Source organism: Phyllobates terribilis, unplaced genomic scaffold (genome assembly GCF_046119375.1).
Source record: "Phyllobates terribilis strain yellow unplaced genomic scaffold, ASM4611937v1 Scaffold_12__6_contigs__length_324123572, whole genome shotgun sequence".
Lineage (NCBI taxonomy): Eukaryota > Metazoa > Chordata > Amphibia > Anura > Dendrobatidae > Phyllobates > Phyllobates terribilis.
In genome coordinates, this window is record NW_027362772.1 from 239661994 (window position 1) to 239675765 (window position 13772).

Here is a 13772-nt window from a genome sequence, read left to right on the forward strand (position 1 = left end):
TGAACAGGAAAAATTACCCCGTGTGAATTAGTTAACAAAAGAAATGAAATGTAGCCAGTTTGTGCTTTTATGTACAGGAATAAATAAAGTCACCTGCAGAACAATACTGTATATTTTTTCCTTACTGAAAGCTATAGCTGCAGTGCATTACCATATACATTTGCACTTATACTGACGTCATCTGTTCACACGTCCGTTTGGGATCAGTTTATAGCGAATCTAGTGAAAAAAAAAACACATCTAAAAAACAGATGTAATTGAATACAAAACTAAAACCAAAGTTTCCGTTAAAAACTAAAACTTTTGGTCTCCGTTTTGTATCCAGAACTCCAAAAAAATGATCTGTTGAACTGATGACACAGCAGATCACCATCCGTTATAATTTGTTTCCTTCCCATTGACTTTAAGGTTAAAAATAAACAGATCCATCCGATATTTGCTTCTTGGGTTGTTTTTTTTTGGGTCGACCAAATAATGGATAGGTATAGCAGACGCAAACAGATGCCTTTTTTTAGAGGACCTAAAAATCCATTCAAATGAGAAGTTTTTATACCTGAACCTTTTAGTTTTGCTTTTATTTTTGCTGCCCAATTATAATATAAAAATGGAAGTTAAAAACAGACGTGTGAACACAGCCTAATCTGTAAAACTCTCCAGATATGCCCTACATCTGCAATGCACCAGAATGTCCTTGTACTAGTGGAGTTGCATGGGGGCTATTGCCCAGGGAGCACGCCAGGGACCACGCTGCTCGGACGGGGCGATAAGTATGCTGGCGTCCCTGCATGGAGGAGGAAAGGGAACCATGCAGGGGCGCCGGCATTAGCGCTACATTATGTCTATTATGAATTTTTTGGTTCTGAAGTACCAGTCAGTTGCAGTAGAAATACTACCGTCATTTATTACTGTGTTGTCATGAAGCTCAGCTCTCAGCATGCACAGTCAGGGCACACTGGGAGTTGTAGCCGTAATTTGATTGATCCGGTATTACCTGTTGTCCATTTCCTCCTCCCACATTATTTTCCCATGGTTTTGTTTGCCCATAGTAGTGAGTTTCCTCCTGTGTGGTGGAGATCTCTTGTGTGACTGTGTGCCATGCCGCACTAGTTTGTATCCCATTTTATTGTGTGGCGCCCCTGCAGGTCCAGTTGCCACAGAGGTACAGCATCTCAGCCAGAGGTGTGGTACCCCACTCTCAGGTAAGGAGGGAGTACTACCCGGGACCCACACACTTACATCCAACACTACACCACTCCAGACCAGCAGTAGGGGCAAGATGCACTTGGTCACTGCTGAGCCCTGTCCCTGGCTGGAAGGGGGGGACCAAAAGGGAGGGAACCATGTAGTGGGTGCGGGTGGAGGAAGAAGTTTAGGGGAGCACAGACAGAAGAGTATAAAAGGAAGGTAGAAAGTTCTAGAAGGCGTTCAAAAAGAGTTCTGCTTAGGGGAGTCTCCTGTTCCAGTGCTTGGAGCAGGAGTTGTGAGCAGTTCCAGAGGAGTGGAGAGAGGAGAGGGGCACAGTCATAGAGGACCGGGAGGAAAGTGAGGAGAGAAGTCGGAGCAGTGGGAAAGGCTCCAGAGAGACAGAAGGGATCCCAGGGGCGCGGCGAGTGCATATGAGGGGCGCGGCGAATGTTCCTCCAGTGCTCCAGTGTATAAAGGGAGCACTGGAGGAACATTCACTAAAGAAGCGTACGTCTCATTATTTGGTGCGTTTGTTGTAAAAGGTTGTGCAAACACACACAAAAAAAAGAAAAAACTTTCTTCAACTGGATGTTGTTGTTTTTTTTTTTCATTTCTTTAACATTGACGTCTATGAAAAACAGATCCATTAATTAGCCATCTGTTTTCTTCCATTTGAAACTGATCCAGTAAGCAAAAAACTGATCTTTTGAAATGAAAGATGGATGGCTGATTAATGGATCTGTTTTCTATAGACTTCAATGCTAAAAAATAACAAACACTACTGATAGCAGAAAAAAACCCTCACTTTTTTGTGGACAGTCAATGAATTACGGAAGGTTAGTGAATATTAAAGGGGTTGTCTGGTCTTAGAATACAAGTCTGCAGTCACTCCATGTGCAGTGTGCACGCTGTCAGGATTCTCCTGTGTCGGGAGCAGGCGGGCGCGTGACTGCAGGTAAGTGATTTGCAGACATGCGGCACGTGCTGTATAGATGGACGCAGCCACACTCAATACAAGTAAACTAAGCAAGGTCGGATATGTTATATCAGGATGTGACCGGGATATGCAAATCACTTACCTGCGGTCACATGACTGCCCGAGAATCCTCACACCTCTCTCCAAGATGTTTGCTTTAAAAATTCAAACTATTCTTTACTCACCCTTCCTTGGTCCAGCCTTGAGTCTCCGCTGCTGCTCAGGTTCTCTGTTATTGTCTGATGTCAGATCGACAGCGCTGCAGACAATCAATAAGCTCAGCGGCTTGTGCCGTTAACCCAGGTAGTGTCACTGAGCTCAGTTGTTGGCTGTAGTGCTGTCAACATGAAGACACCATTGCAAAAAGTGGAGACTCTGTGCTGGACCCGGGGAGGGTGAGTAAAGCACAGTTGATATTTTGTTTCTTAAAAGGAACTACAGCAGGGAAATGGGTTTTCTGAAACATAAAATAAATGTTCTTGGGGAATAAGGCGTCAAATCCTGGGCTGGTGGAAGCGCTAGCAATCGACAGGTTAAGAGGTGTTAAATACTTGACCTGCCCCAAGTGCTGGCAATCTGCGCCGCCCCAGGAGTCCGCATCAATTGGCTCTTACTATAATGCGCAATTGTGCAAATCTGCACCAACAACCTGCAGCATTTCTGCGATGTGTGAATTTCCCCCTGCACATAACAGCCAATCAGAATTCAGCTCTTGTTATTCCTTTAAATTGTCATAAACCGAACTAAGGGAAACTAAAACATAACGAAAATCGTGAGAAATGTCAGCCCGACCACACAGAGCTGCTGCCCGTCACCAGCACTGCATGCTGCCCACACAGCCCACAAGTAAGAAGGCGGAGACGCAGCACTGCGAGAACTCCAGACCCCGCCCACTGCGAGACTACGCCTTCCAATCACTACGCGGCGTGACGTCACGCTTGACGGTCCAGCTGGGAGGTGGGCGTGGTGTGTGACGTCAGCGTAATGGCGCTTGTGGCCCGGAGCCTGATGTGGGGGCATTAGTGAGAGTTTGCTGCACTTCTCCGAGATGGCTGACGGTAGGACCCGGAGCAGCGCCATCGTGTAACTGCTGCGTCACGTGTGGCGGTTTCCTCTGCACTATATGTAGTGGTGGTCTGCAGCCTGTGGCATCATGGGAGTTGTAGTTTTACATTATACTCTTGTTATAAACCTACAACTGCCGTCTGCTGGGACTTGTAGTGTCTCATCACCTGGGGAAGCTCAGTCTACAAACATTGGTAGAGGGGATGAGGTGCCCATGGCAACCAGCCAGATTCTTCCTTTAATTCCATTGGTTGCCATCGGCACTGCTCCCCAAACCATCACTGATTGCGGAGACTTCACACTAGACCTCAAGCAGCTTTGATTGTGGCCTCTCCACTCTTCCTCCAGACTCTGGGACCTTGTGGAGTGTGTCAATGACTGCCTTCTGGACATCTGTCAAGTCAGCAGTCTTCCCCGTGATTGTGGAGCCTACTGAAACAGACTAAGGGACCTTTTCAAACACTTAGGAAGCCTTTGCAGGTGTTTTTTGTTAATTATTTTAATTTACTGAGATAATGACTTTTGTGTTTTCATTGGCTGTAAGCCATAATCATCAACATTAACAGAAATAAACACATGAAATAGATCACTCTGTCTGTAATGACTATATAATATAGGAGCTTCACTTTTTGTATTGAAGAACTGAAATAAATTAACTTTTTGATGATATTCTAATTTTAGTGAGATGCACCTGTAAGTTGTCACATTAGTCCCTCCTAGATCTCCAGTTGTCAGTGCAGTTCCCCCTATTTCCCTACTTATATTACCAATCCTCTGGAACCTACTTCCAAGTTATCACAGCAGCTTCCCCCATTATCCACCTATCCTGAGGATAAGTCCCCAATATCAGTGGGTGGGGGTCTAACCCCGGGCTCAGCCGCTGATCAGCTGTAGACAATGCACAGGGCTGTGGTGTTCTGGTTCTGTAAGGTTTATATCTGGCTGACGCTGCGGACAGCTGATGAGGGGGGTGTCAGGTGTCGGACCCCTGATGGCAGCGTCCCGTCCTATAGATCAGTAACTTGTGCTTTACTAAATCCGTTCACCTGCGATCTGTGGATTTTTTAAAATTACTGCTACAGTAAAAACAAGAGTATTGGATAGTAAAAATCCAGCCCCGCACTGCAGAAAATAGTCTGCGGATTGTGTATTCCCAGTCCCCATCTTCCAGGTGAGAGGAGCCCCCAGGATTAGGTCACCAGATCCATTGCTCACAGAGGACAATATGGCTGAATTATTACTCATTGTTCCAGCTGTTATTGGCAGGTCGCGTCTCTGCGGTTCCCTTTGTAGATTTTATTAGGATATTCTTTGTTTTGTATCTTTTGTTCTTTTTTGGCATGTCTGCACTGTCCCATAGTATAACAATGGGCAGAGTGCGATCCGATAAAAATATCACATAGCGCTCAGCCGTGTTATACACTAGTGTGAGCGATCAGAGCTGAGCTCCGCTTGCTGCTGTTAACCCTTTAAATACCACTTTAAGTGCTACACTATTGCGGGGTGCGGTTGAGTTGCTATAGCAGACAGGGTTCATACACGCCATATCTCCTATAATTGCCGTAACTTCTATAAAAATGCATTAAAATGTGATCAAAATATTGTATGTAACCCAAATGTTACAAATAAAAATGACAGCTCGTCATGCAAAAAATGAGCCTTCGCACAATCCCATTGATGTTAAAAAAAAGTTACAGCTCTCAGAAAATGGCCACACAATTATTTTTTTTGTTAAAATTTTCTGTCTTTTTTTCTGTTCAAAAATAATAAAAAAAAAAAAACTGGAAATTCGGTATGGCAGTATTCATATTGACCCGCAGAGTCATATTCCCAGGTCGTCATTACCGCACACGTAACACTGTAGAAACAAAACCCAGAAACAATGGAGGAATTGTTGTTTTTTTACTATTTCATTGCACATTTCCCAGTACATTATATTGTAAAATGAACGGTGTCATTCAAAACTACAGTTCATGCCACGATAAACAAGGCCCTATACATCTATATAGATGGAAAAATAAAAAAGTAATGACTCTTGGAAGAAGAGGAGGGGACTTACCAAAGCACAAGTGGGTTGTGTGTTAGTGGTGGTGTTATCCCTGTAATTAATGAGCCTCTCGTATATAAATGCTTTACTGCGATGTCATACTGAAGATTTCCGTGAGCCTTATAGTCATGACACTCGTTTTGTTCCATCCATCAGGGATGAAGATGGAAGCGGTACTGCTGGTTGTGTCTGTATTCCTGACCCTCAGCGCATCCCACCTGCACGTATCCCCCAATTATCCGGATGATGACCACTACGAAAACGGGGAGCACAACATGGACTATGACAAGAAGATGTTCCTGGGAGGAGAGGTACGTGAGCAATCAGTCAGCTCCGGCATGTAGACATGGCCTAGTGCAGGTTAGGTGCTATCATAGGTAGCAATGAGAGTCGGGCACGTGAGACCTCCAGCTCCAGAGCGGTCCCCAAAATACAATCCTCAAGATCCATAAGTGAATTCAGACACAAGGGCCCCCCAGAACTAATTCAAACCTCCGATCAGACCCCCCAAATTAATCTTGATCTCTGAATGAATTCAGGTGCCTAAAGCAGGGGGTACTGTGTGACTTTGGTCGCAGCACGCACTTCGCTGCCACTGATCAGCCCACATGTGATATCTCACTATAATGTAAGTGAATGCGGTTGTGCCCTGGCCATCAAGTTACTGCAAAATGCAAGTCGTAAGAAATCGCAATCTGCTGGACTCTGCAAGTCGGGGTGGTAGCAGCTTGCTGCTTGCAACGCGATTGCATTCACTTACAGCAGTTTTCCTCAACTCCTCAAGGCCCACCGACAGGTCATGTCATGTTTTCATGATTTCCTTAGTATTGTTCAGGTGATGGAATTATTGCCTGTGCAGGTGATGGAATTATCACCTGTGCACTACTAAGGAAATCCTGAAAACATGACGGTGGGCCTTGAAGACTGGAGTTGGGGAACCATGACTTACATGATAGTGCCATGTGTGTCTCAGCCAAAGTCGCTGTGTAGACCAAGCCTAAATCGGTCGCATGCTGAGAACAGACTCCACCACTTAAAGGAAAACTGTCACCAGGTTTTTATTATCTCATCTGATTGCAGCATAATTTAGGGGAAGAGACCCTGATACCAGCGATGTATCACTTAGTTTCCTGGGTGCAGCAGTTGTGATAGAATCCCTGTTTTCTGTGTTGCAGATCTCTGAATGCTGAGCTCTGTATAACCCCGCCCACACCCCTGATTGGCTGCTTTCTGTCTATATTGACAGAAAACTGCTAATCAGTGCTGGGGGTGGGGTTGGACTAGGAGGCACGAGACCTTGTCCTGTAGTGATAATCTCCTGCTGATAAAATTCTGATTGTATTGAAACATCAACACACAGCCCAGTAAGTGACACATTGCTGGAATCAGGTTCTCAGCCCCTACATCTTGCTTCTCTCTGATTACATAGCAAAACTTACTGACTGATTCCCTTTGAATAAATACAGACGCCACCTCTAAAGTAAAGGGTCATTTCCAGCATTGAGACAGATCAGTGATCCATAGGATAGGCCGTATCTTTTTGATTGGTGGGATGTCACCGATCACGTTCTATTGTCAAATATTCCCTTTGGAATGGAGCGGTGGCCTCGCTCTATGGCACTACAAGAGATAGCGGAGTACACAGTGTGCATCACAATATTTGGAATAGCCCTTTAATTCAGTCCCTAAAGTATTTCATCCCCCCCACATCCGACCTGTGAAGTAATCCGATTCAGTGACAGACCCCTAAATCTTACACCAGACCAGATCCCCAACATTAATTAGACCCAAATTAATCAGAACTCGGATTAAACAAAACAAACCACACAGAAACAAATCCTCTTTATTGGCTTCCTTTGTCTTCAGGGTCCTGTGTGCCTTGGTTTTATGGCCGGGGTGTTGTCGCTCCGGTCATAGATGTCCTTGCGTTTGGCTGCAGTCAGCCTTTGCAAATAGGCTTCAACGTTCTAGAATTCTTTACCGTTTTGTGTATACAGCTTCTATGCATACCTCTGTGTCTCCATAGTTGCAGGCAAAGAAATCAAATCCCTGTCTAGTCTGATCCTCTCTTTGTGCCCGTTTTTTTTGCTAACCTGCTGTCTAGTCTGTAGCCAATAAATAAATGCGCTACAGACTCGCACATTCTGCATCTATTTAGATAATGGGGTCGCCGATTGTCTAAAGCAATGTTGTTCCATTTGTTTTCCTGTAAGGAAGAAGCGGACGATTTTGCAGAGCTGAGTCCAGAAGAGCAACTGAAACGACTGAAATCCATCATTAGAAGGATTGACATTGATGCCAACGGCTACCTGACAGCAGGTAGGAGAGACCGCCGGACCTGGCCATAATATAGCGCATGGCTTTTACTTTATGCTTTTACTTGATTACTTTATGCGGAGAATTGTTGTCCATGTGACAAGATTTCACCACCTGAATAATTCTGCAATTTTCTGCTATACTTTCAGCCCTTAAAGGAGTTGTCCGGTAAGATAAAAAGTTATAACCTATCCACAGGATAGAGGATAACTTGTTAATCAGTGGGGTCCCGGCTGCCACGACTCCCACCATTCGACAGAACAGGGCACTTTTATACCTGTTAGTTTACAGCGGCAGTTCACTTGCTTCCTTCATCCCTATGGGGCTGTCGAGTGCTGTGCTTGGTTTGCTCCATAGGGAATGAATGGAGTGGCGGTCTGGCATGCACAATGTCAGTAGAGTGCCCCTTGGGATCCATGCCAACATATCCCCTACAATAAACGATACTATCATTATTCATTAGCATTGCGGTATGGCCCTTCCGTTGGGTGCTGCTTCTGAATCCCCAAACAGGACGCAGACGAAACCTCTGACAAAGCTGTCCGGAGATACAGATCGAAGTCTGATAGACTGTGAGCTTTATTCCAGTGGAGAAAAGTAGATTACACCAATACAAATCTCAGAGTCCATTAGATCTCCTTGTGTTTTGTTGCGCTTTATAACTTTGTCTGAATCTTGTATTTTGAGGATTCAGATGAAAGTGCCAAATCGCAATGTGAATGGCCCCTTTCAGCATAGAGTGCCCCCTTGTAATATCAACATAGCACCTGTGGTTTACTATACTATCAGCATTGCCCCGTATAAACAGTGCCAGCAGAGCTCCTCCAATACATAATACTGTCCGTAGTGTGCCTCCCAAGTCACAGACATTGCTAAAATAGTCCCCCCAATAATGCTTTGACTTTGAAGAGAGTGGCTCCTTGCTAGCATTGCCAGTGGGGGGCTATACAATTCTGCTTGCCTATGGCCTCCATAGGGTCACTATGTACATATGTATACCATTCCCATTCAGGTCAATAGAAGCAATATAATATGGAGCCAGCAGCTGCTTATGGCAGCTGGTTTTTGGAAACATGGCTCTTCTTAAAGGTGTCTTTCTGTAAGTATACATCTGAACCCGGTATGGTATAAAATAAGAAACTGCATATAATCACCTATCGATCCCCAGGAGCTTCTCAGGTCATATTTCCCACTGGTCTCCTCTTCCAGTGTGGTCAGCATTTAATAGCTGCGGCCAATGATTGGCTGCAGTGGTCACACACCAATCCTACCAAGAGAGGAGAGGAGACTAGTGGGGGGGGGACAAGGATGATTCTTTCAGCTTTCCCATCTTTTTGTTCCCCAAGAGGAGCTGAGCTTGTGGATTCAGAAGTCCTTTAAGCATTACATTTTAGAAGACACCAAGGAGCAGTTTGCAGAAGTGGACTTGGATGAGGACGGCACCGTGACCTGGGAGGAGTACAACATCCACATGTACGATCGCATCATCGACTATTCTGAAGATACTATTCTTGAAGATGATGAGGAAGAGTCTTTCCGTCTGGTGAGTTGCTGGAGACTGCGCCCAGGACGATGCGCTGGCGAGATCGATGATCTTTCCATGTAGACCGAAAGATCATTTCACCTGATGAGCGAGCATGCCCGAGGGCAATATTGTATTCAGGTCTAGATCCTCTTTATCCTTCCGGCTCCTGTACTTCTTCATCAGTGTGCAGCCCATGTTGTTTGTGTCCAGAAACAGAGGGGGCGCAATCAATTTTCCAGTAATCGAAGGATGCCATATTAATCTATAAATGTTTTCTCTTTTTTTCAGATCCACATGAAGGACAAGAAGCGTTTTGAGCGAGCAGATCAGGATAACAATTCTGGATTAAATTTACATGAGTTTACAGACTTTGAGCATCCCGAAGAAACCGATTATATGCTGGTAAGACGCAAATGTGGAGTAAAGAAGCAGCTTTATAGCAATGTGTTCTATGGGACACTCCGCAGTAAGGCGATTCATGGTGTCTGGTGGCTTCCTGACTCGTTCTCTGTGGTAAATGATGGGGGAAGGTGGGATTGGGCATGACGCCCTATTACGCCATGTTGTCTACTGTACATTGCTAAATACAAACTGTCTGTTATGTACAGGTATATTGGGATCATTGTCCCCTAATTTCTGTCTCATTGTCCTTAGGAATTTGTCATTGATGGAGCCTTAGAAGAACACGACAAGGATGGGGATGGATTTGTTAGTTTAGATGAATATCTCGGTGAATATTCACAGGATCCAGGTATATTGTGTCCTACATGTTATGCCGTATACTGGGGAAATAGAGATACAGTGGTATGTAAAAGTTTGGGCACCCCTGGTCAAAATTGCTGTTATTTTGAACAGTTAAGCAAGTTGAAGATGAAATGATCTCTAAAAGCCCTAAGGTTAAAGATGACACATTTACTTTGTATTTTAGGCAAAAAAAAATATTTTCATCTTTTACATTTTAAAAATTACAAAACAGAAAATAGGCCGATGCAAAAGTTTGGCACCCCGCATGGTTAGTACCTGGTAGAACCCCCTTTTGAAAGTATCACAGCTTGTAAACACTCTTTGTAGCCAGACAAGAGTCTATCAATTCTTGTTTGAGGGATTTTCATCCATTCCTTAGTAAATTCTTCCAGTTCTGTGAGATTCCTGGCTGTCTTGCATGCACTGCTATTTTGAGGTCTAGCCACAGATTTTCAATGATGTTCAGATCAGGGGACTGTGAGGTCCATTGTAAACCTTCAGTTTGCGCCTTTTGACGTAGTCTATTGTGGATTTTGACCTGTGTTTAGGATCATTCTCCATTTGTAGAAGCCATCCTCTTTTCAACTTCAGCTCTTTTACAGATAGTGTTATGTTTGCATCAAGAATTTGTTGAAATTTCATTGAATCCATTCTTCCCTCTACCCGTGAAATGTTTCCTGTGCCATTGGCTGCAACACAATCCCAAAGCATGATTGATCCACCCCCATGCTTAATGGTTGGTGAGATGTTTTTTTCCTGAAATTCTGTGCCCTTTTTTCTCCACACATACCTTTGATCATTGTGGCCAAAGAGTTCTAGTTTACCCTCATCGGTCCACAGGACTTGTTTCCAAAATGGATCAGACTTGTTTAGATGCTCTTTCGCATACTTCTGATGCTGAATTTTATGGTGAGGATGCAGGAGAGGTTTTCTTCTGATGACTCTTCCATGAAGGCCATATTTGTGCAGATGTCTCTGAACAGTAGAGCAATGTACCACAACTCCAGAGTCTGCTAAATCTTTCTGAAGGTCTTTTGCAGTCAAGCGGGGTTTCTGATTTGACTCTCTAGCAATCCTACAAGCACCAAATACAAAGGAAATGTGTCATCTTTAACTTTAGGCCTTTTACAGATCATTTCATCTTCAACTTACTTAACTGTTCACAATCACAATAATTTTGACCAGAGTGCCTAAACTTTTACTTGCCACTGTATTTCTATAGAAGTCCTGGCATATCCCCGCCAGGATGAGAAGCCTTTTGGACCCTTTGGTGATGATTGTCCCCTTAACGGTTCTTACAACCAATCATCCACACAATTAAATGTGAAATTATAATTCCCTGATTTTTTTTTTTATGCTGATCTTTCTTCATTGTCAGCACATCTTGTGTAAATCTGTCTGTGAGGGGGTGATCATTCATGAGATAAACCTCATTAATGCATAAATATAAGTAAACGAGCGCCGACCGTCCTGATACATCTTATCGATCTGCGCTCATTATGGGTAGTTTATCTACCCGGGTTAATGGGATCTTAAAGGGAACTTGTCATGTCATTTTGCTCTACTAAACTGGGGGCAGTTTTTGTAGGGCAAAATTACGTGTCCGGTTCCCTTTAAGCTCAATTCAGACGTCCAAGTATGACGGGTCTTGATTTCCAGGACTGAGCGCGGAGGTCCCAACTCAATCTGAGCGTGGACGTCCCGGCCTGAACTCGTCAGCACTATAGGCATATATACGAGGCTGTAGTGTTTGGGTCAGGGGACCTGCAGCCGGTCCAGAAATCACAGCCTGTCCTCGGACCGTGAAACCTCTGAATTCAGCCTTACTCATTTTTGTGTGTGGATGGTTGTCGGGCAGTAAGTCATTGCTTTACCCTTTCCTTAAAAAGCTACTGAAGATCCGCAGTGGATAATCATTGAAAGAGATCGTTTTGAGAACGACTACGACAAGGACGGTGATGGAAAGCTGGATCCTACAGAACTGCTTTCCTGGATTGTCCCTAACAATTTTGGAGTGTCCGAGGAAGAGGTAAAGTGCTTGGTGCAAAATGTATATATACTTATAAAGTATTTAAGTCTACTGGAAAGAAGACGACTTTGCTTTTCCCACAGAGCAATTCAATGTGGTTACTGATGTAGTTGGCTCTTATTTCCTTGAAAAACCATGGCACTGCAACTGTGCCCCAATAATCATTGCCACACTCCCGCAGCAAGTACCTAGCTAGCCTTCTGTTAAGTGCCCTGTGCAGTGGAAATCTGTCATTATAATGACAGCCTGATGAGTGCCCACCAAGCGGTCTCTTGTAAAGCCTGCTGGGCATGTTGTGCCAATATATTGTGCTAATATATATAACCACGCCTCTGTTTTCTGCTTGCCAAGGGGCAGTGTGCTCCCGAGGATTGACAGCTTGGGCTGTAGGCTTGGTTGCTTTGCTGGCCCGAACTGTGTGCTCTCTGCCGCTGCAAGCTTGGTAGCCTTCCCTGTGCAGCATCGCAGTTGTGCAGGGACCCTCAGAGCTTTCCTTGGGAATCTCTGTCAGCCACCTCTGATAGACTGCAGTGGTGGTCGGTAACCAGACCAACAAGCAGTACTCAGTAAAGTTAAAGATTCCTCCATACTACTTGTTGCCCGATATACTAACACTTTTAGTCCAATTAGCTAGAATAAAAGGCATATGGTGGCCAGGACCCTGGATGGAGGGGATCTGGCAGGAGGCTCGCCATCAATCGTTTTTCGTTTTGTCTCATTTGTATCTTACCTCCTTTTCCACAGGCGAATCATCTGATCGAGTCCATTGACAACGATGGTGATGGTAGACTTTCTGAAGTCGAAATTCTGCAGAACAGAGACATTTTCTTAACCAGCGAAGCCACAGACTACGGGCGGCAGCTCCAGGACGAGCACTTCTACCACGATGAACTCTAGTTCGCACCAAGCAGAGCGCGTCTTTTATTTATAGAACTTCCGGCGGTTTTATTTTTGGTCACGTCCGTCCGAAGCAGAGCAGTAGTCATCACTAGATACACTTAATACAGTGTAACCCAAACTTATGTACATGTCCATTCCTAAAATTCTCTAAGGAGTGGGACAAGTTTTTAGAGAAATATTTTCATTCCAGCGCAAAAAAAAAAAAGTCCAGCGCTTCAATGCTGTGAAGATGTCGTCCTCGGATACTTCACACTGATGTGTCAGATGATGCTATTGTCGTTAATTTTTTTATGGGTTTATTTGATTGTTTTAGAATGAAAATGACCTCCAACAGTAGCCATTAGGCCATCAGTAAAGGAGCATCCAGATCCAGCCCTGTAACTTGCTTTTCCAGGTCATGGTTGCTGCTGCTTGGGTGTTCCTATGGGCTGTCACACCATTATTTTTCCTATTCAGTATATAGCTAAAAAAAAAAGTAATATTTGCTATTTGTGGTATCAAAAATAATAGCCAGTGAGAAGTTACGACCTTTACTTCATAGTAGGGCACCACCTGGTGGCCATGGTGTATAGCCATGTGCAGGTCCACCTAATGGTGCTGGAGCTGCTCAGTCACTCCCAGATGCCAAGAGAAACCGGTTTCCGTCCTGCTTATCAGGGGAGGAGCTGAGGATCTGCGGTAGGATGATAGAAGAGCTGAAAATATTATTACAGGGTCGATAACAATTGTCTATAATTTCAGCTGCCAGAGGGAGGAGGAGACTGATTCTGTCCAGAAAATACCCTTAACAGAATAGATCAGCAGCAGCACCAAGGGAGACACATGGAAGCCAAAATAATAGATATTTTAGATACACTAAAAACTGCTTTTCACAGCCTAAAAAGACTTTTGGTAGGAAAATGATTAATGGAATAGCCCCTTTAAAATATGATTGGAGCGTTAGTGAGCATGTGCGGCCACCACTCCAATAGCTAGTGAGTGTACA

At 44.3% G+C, this 13772-nt stretch overlaps 1 protein-coding gene across 3 annotated transcripts; it reads left to right on the forward strand.

Annotated features, from left to right (window-relative positions):
* The first annotated feature begins 1036 nt into the window (after positions 1–1036).
* RCN2 (reticulocalbin 2) lies at positions 1037–13109 on the forward strand. 3 transcript variants are annotated; one of them, XM_073656737.1, is made up of 9 exons: positions 3073–3219; positions 3575–3706; positions 5430–5584; positions 7487–7592; positions 8936–9132; positions 9403–9516; positions 9769–9865; positions 11748–11887; positions 12632–13109. In XM_073656737.1, the coding sequence occupies exons 3-9, from the start codon at positions 5432–5434 to the stop codon at positions 12782–12784; spliced, it is 960 nt and encodes a 319-aa protein (XP_073512838.1). In that variant the 5' UTR covers positions 3073–3219; positions 3575–3706; positions 5430–5431; the 3' UTR covers positions 12785–13109. The 3 variants fall into 3 exon arrangements, with proteins under 3 accessions (XP_073512839.1, XP_073512837.1, XP_073512838.1); XM_073656738.1 differs by lacking the exons at positions 3073–3219; positions 3575–3706 and adding an exon at positions 1037–1199; XM_073656736.1 differs by lacking the exon at positions 3575–3706 and having other exon boundaries at positions 3063–3219.
* Positions 13110–13772: the final 663 nt, after the last annotated feature.

Excerpts from the sequence above, each read along its gene's own strand:
- RCN2 (XM_073656736.1), top strand. Across the intron at positions 9,517-9,768 it reads AAGAAACCGATTATATGCTG|GAATTTGTCATTGATGGAGC; the intron begins GTAAGACGCAAA and ends CATTGTCCTTAG. Across the intron at positions 9,866-11,747 it reads TGAATATTCACAGGATCCAG|CTACTGAAGATCCGCAGTGG; the intron begins GTATATTGTGTC and ends TTCCTTAAAAAG.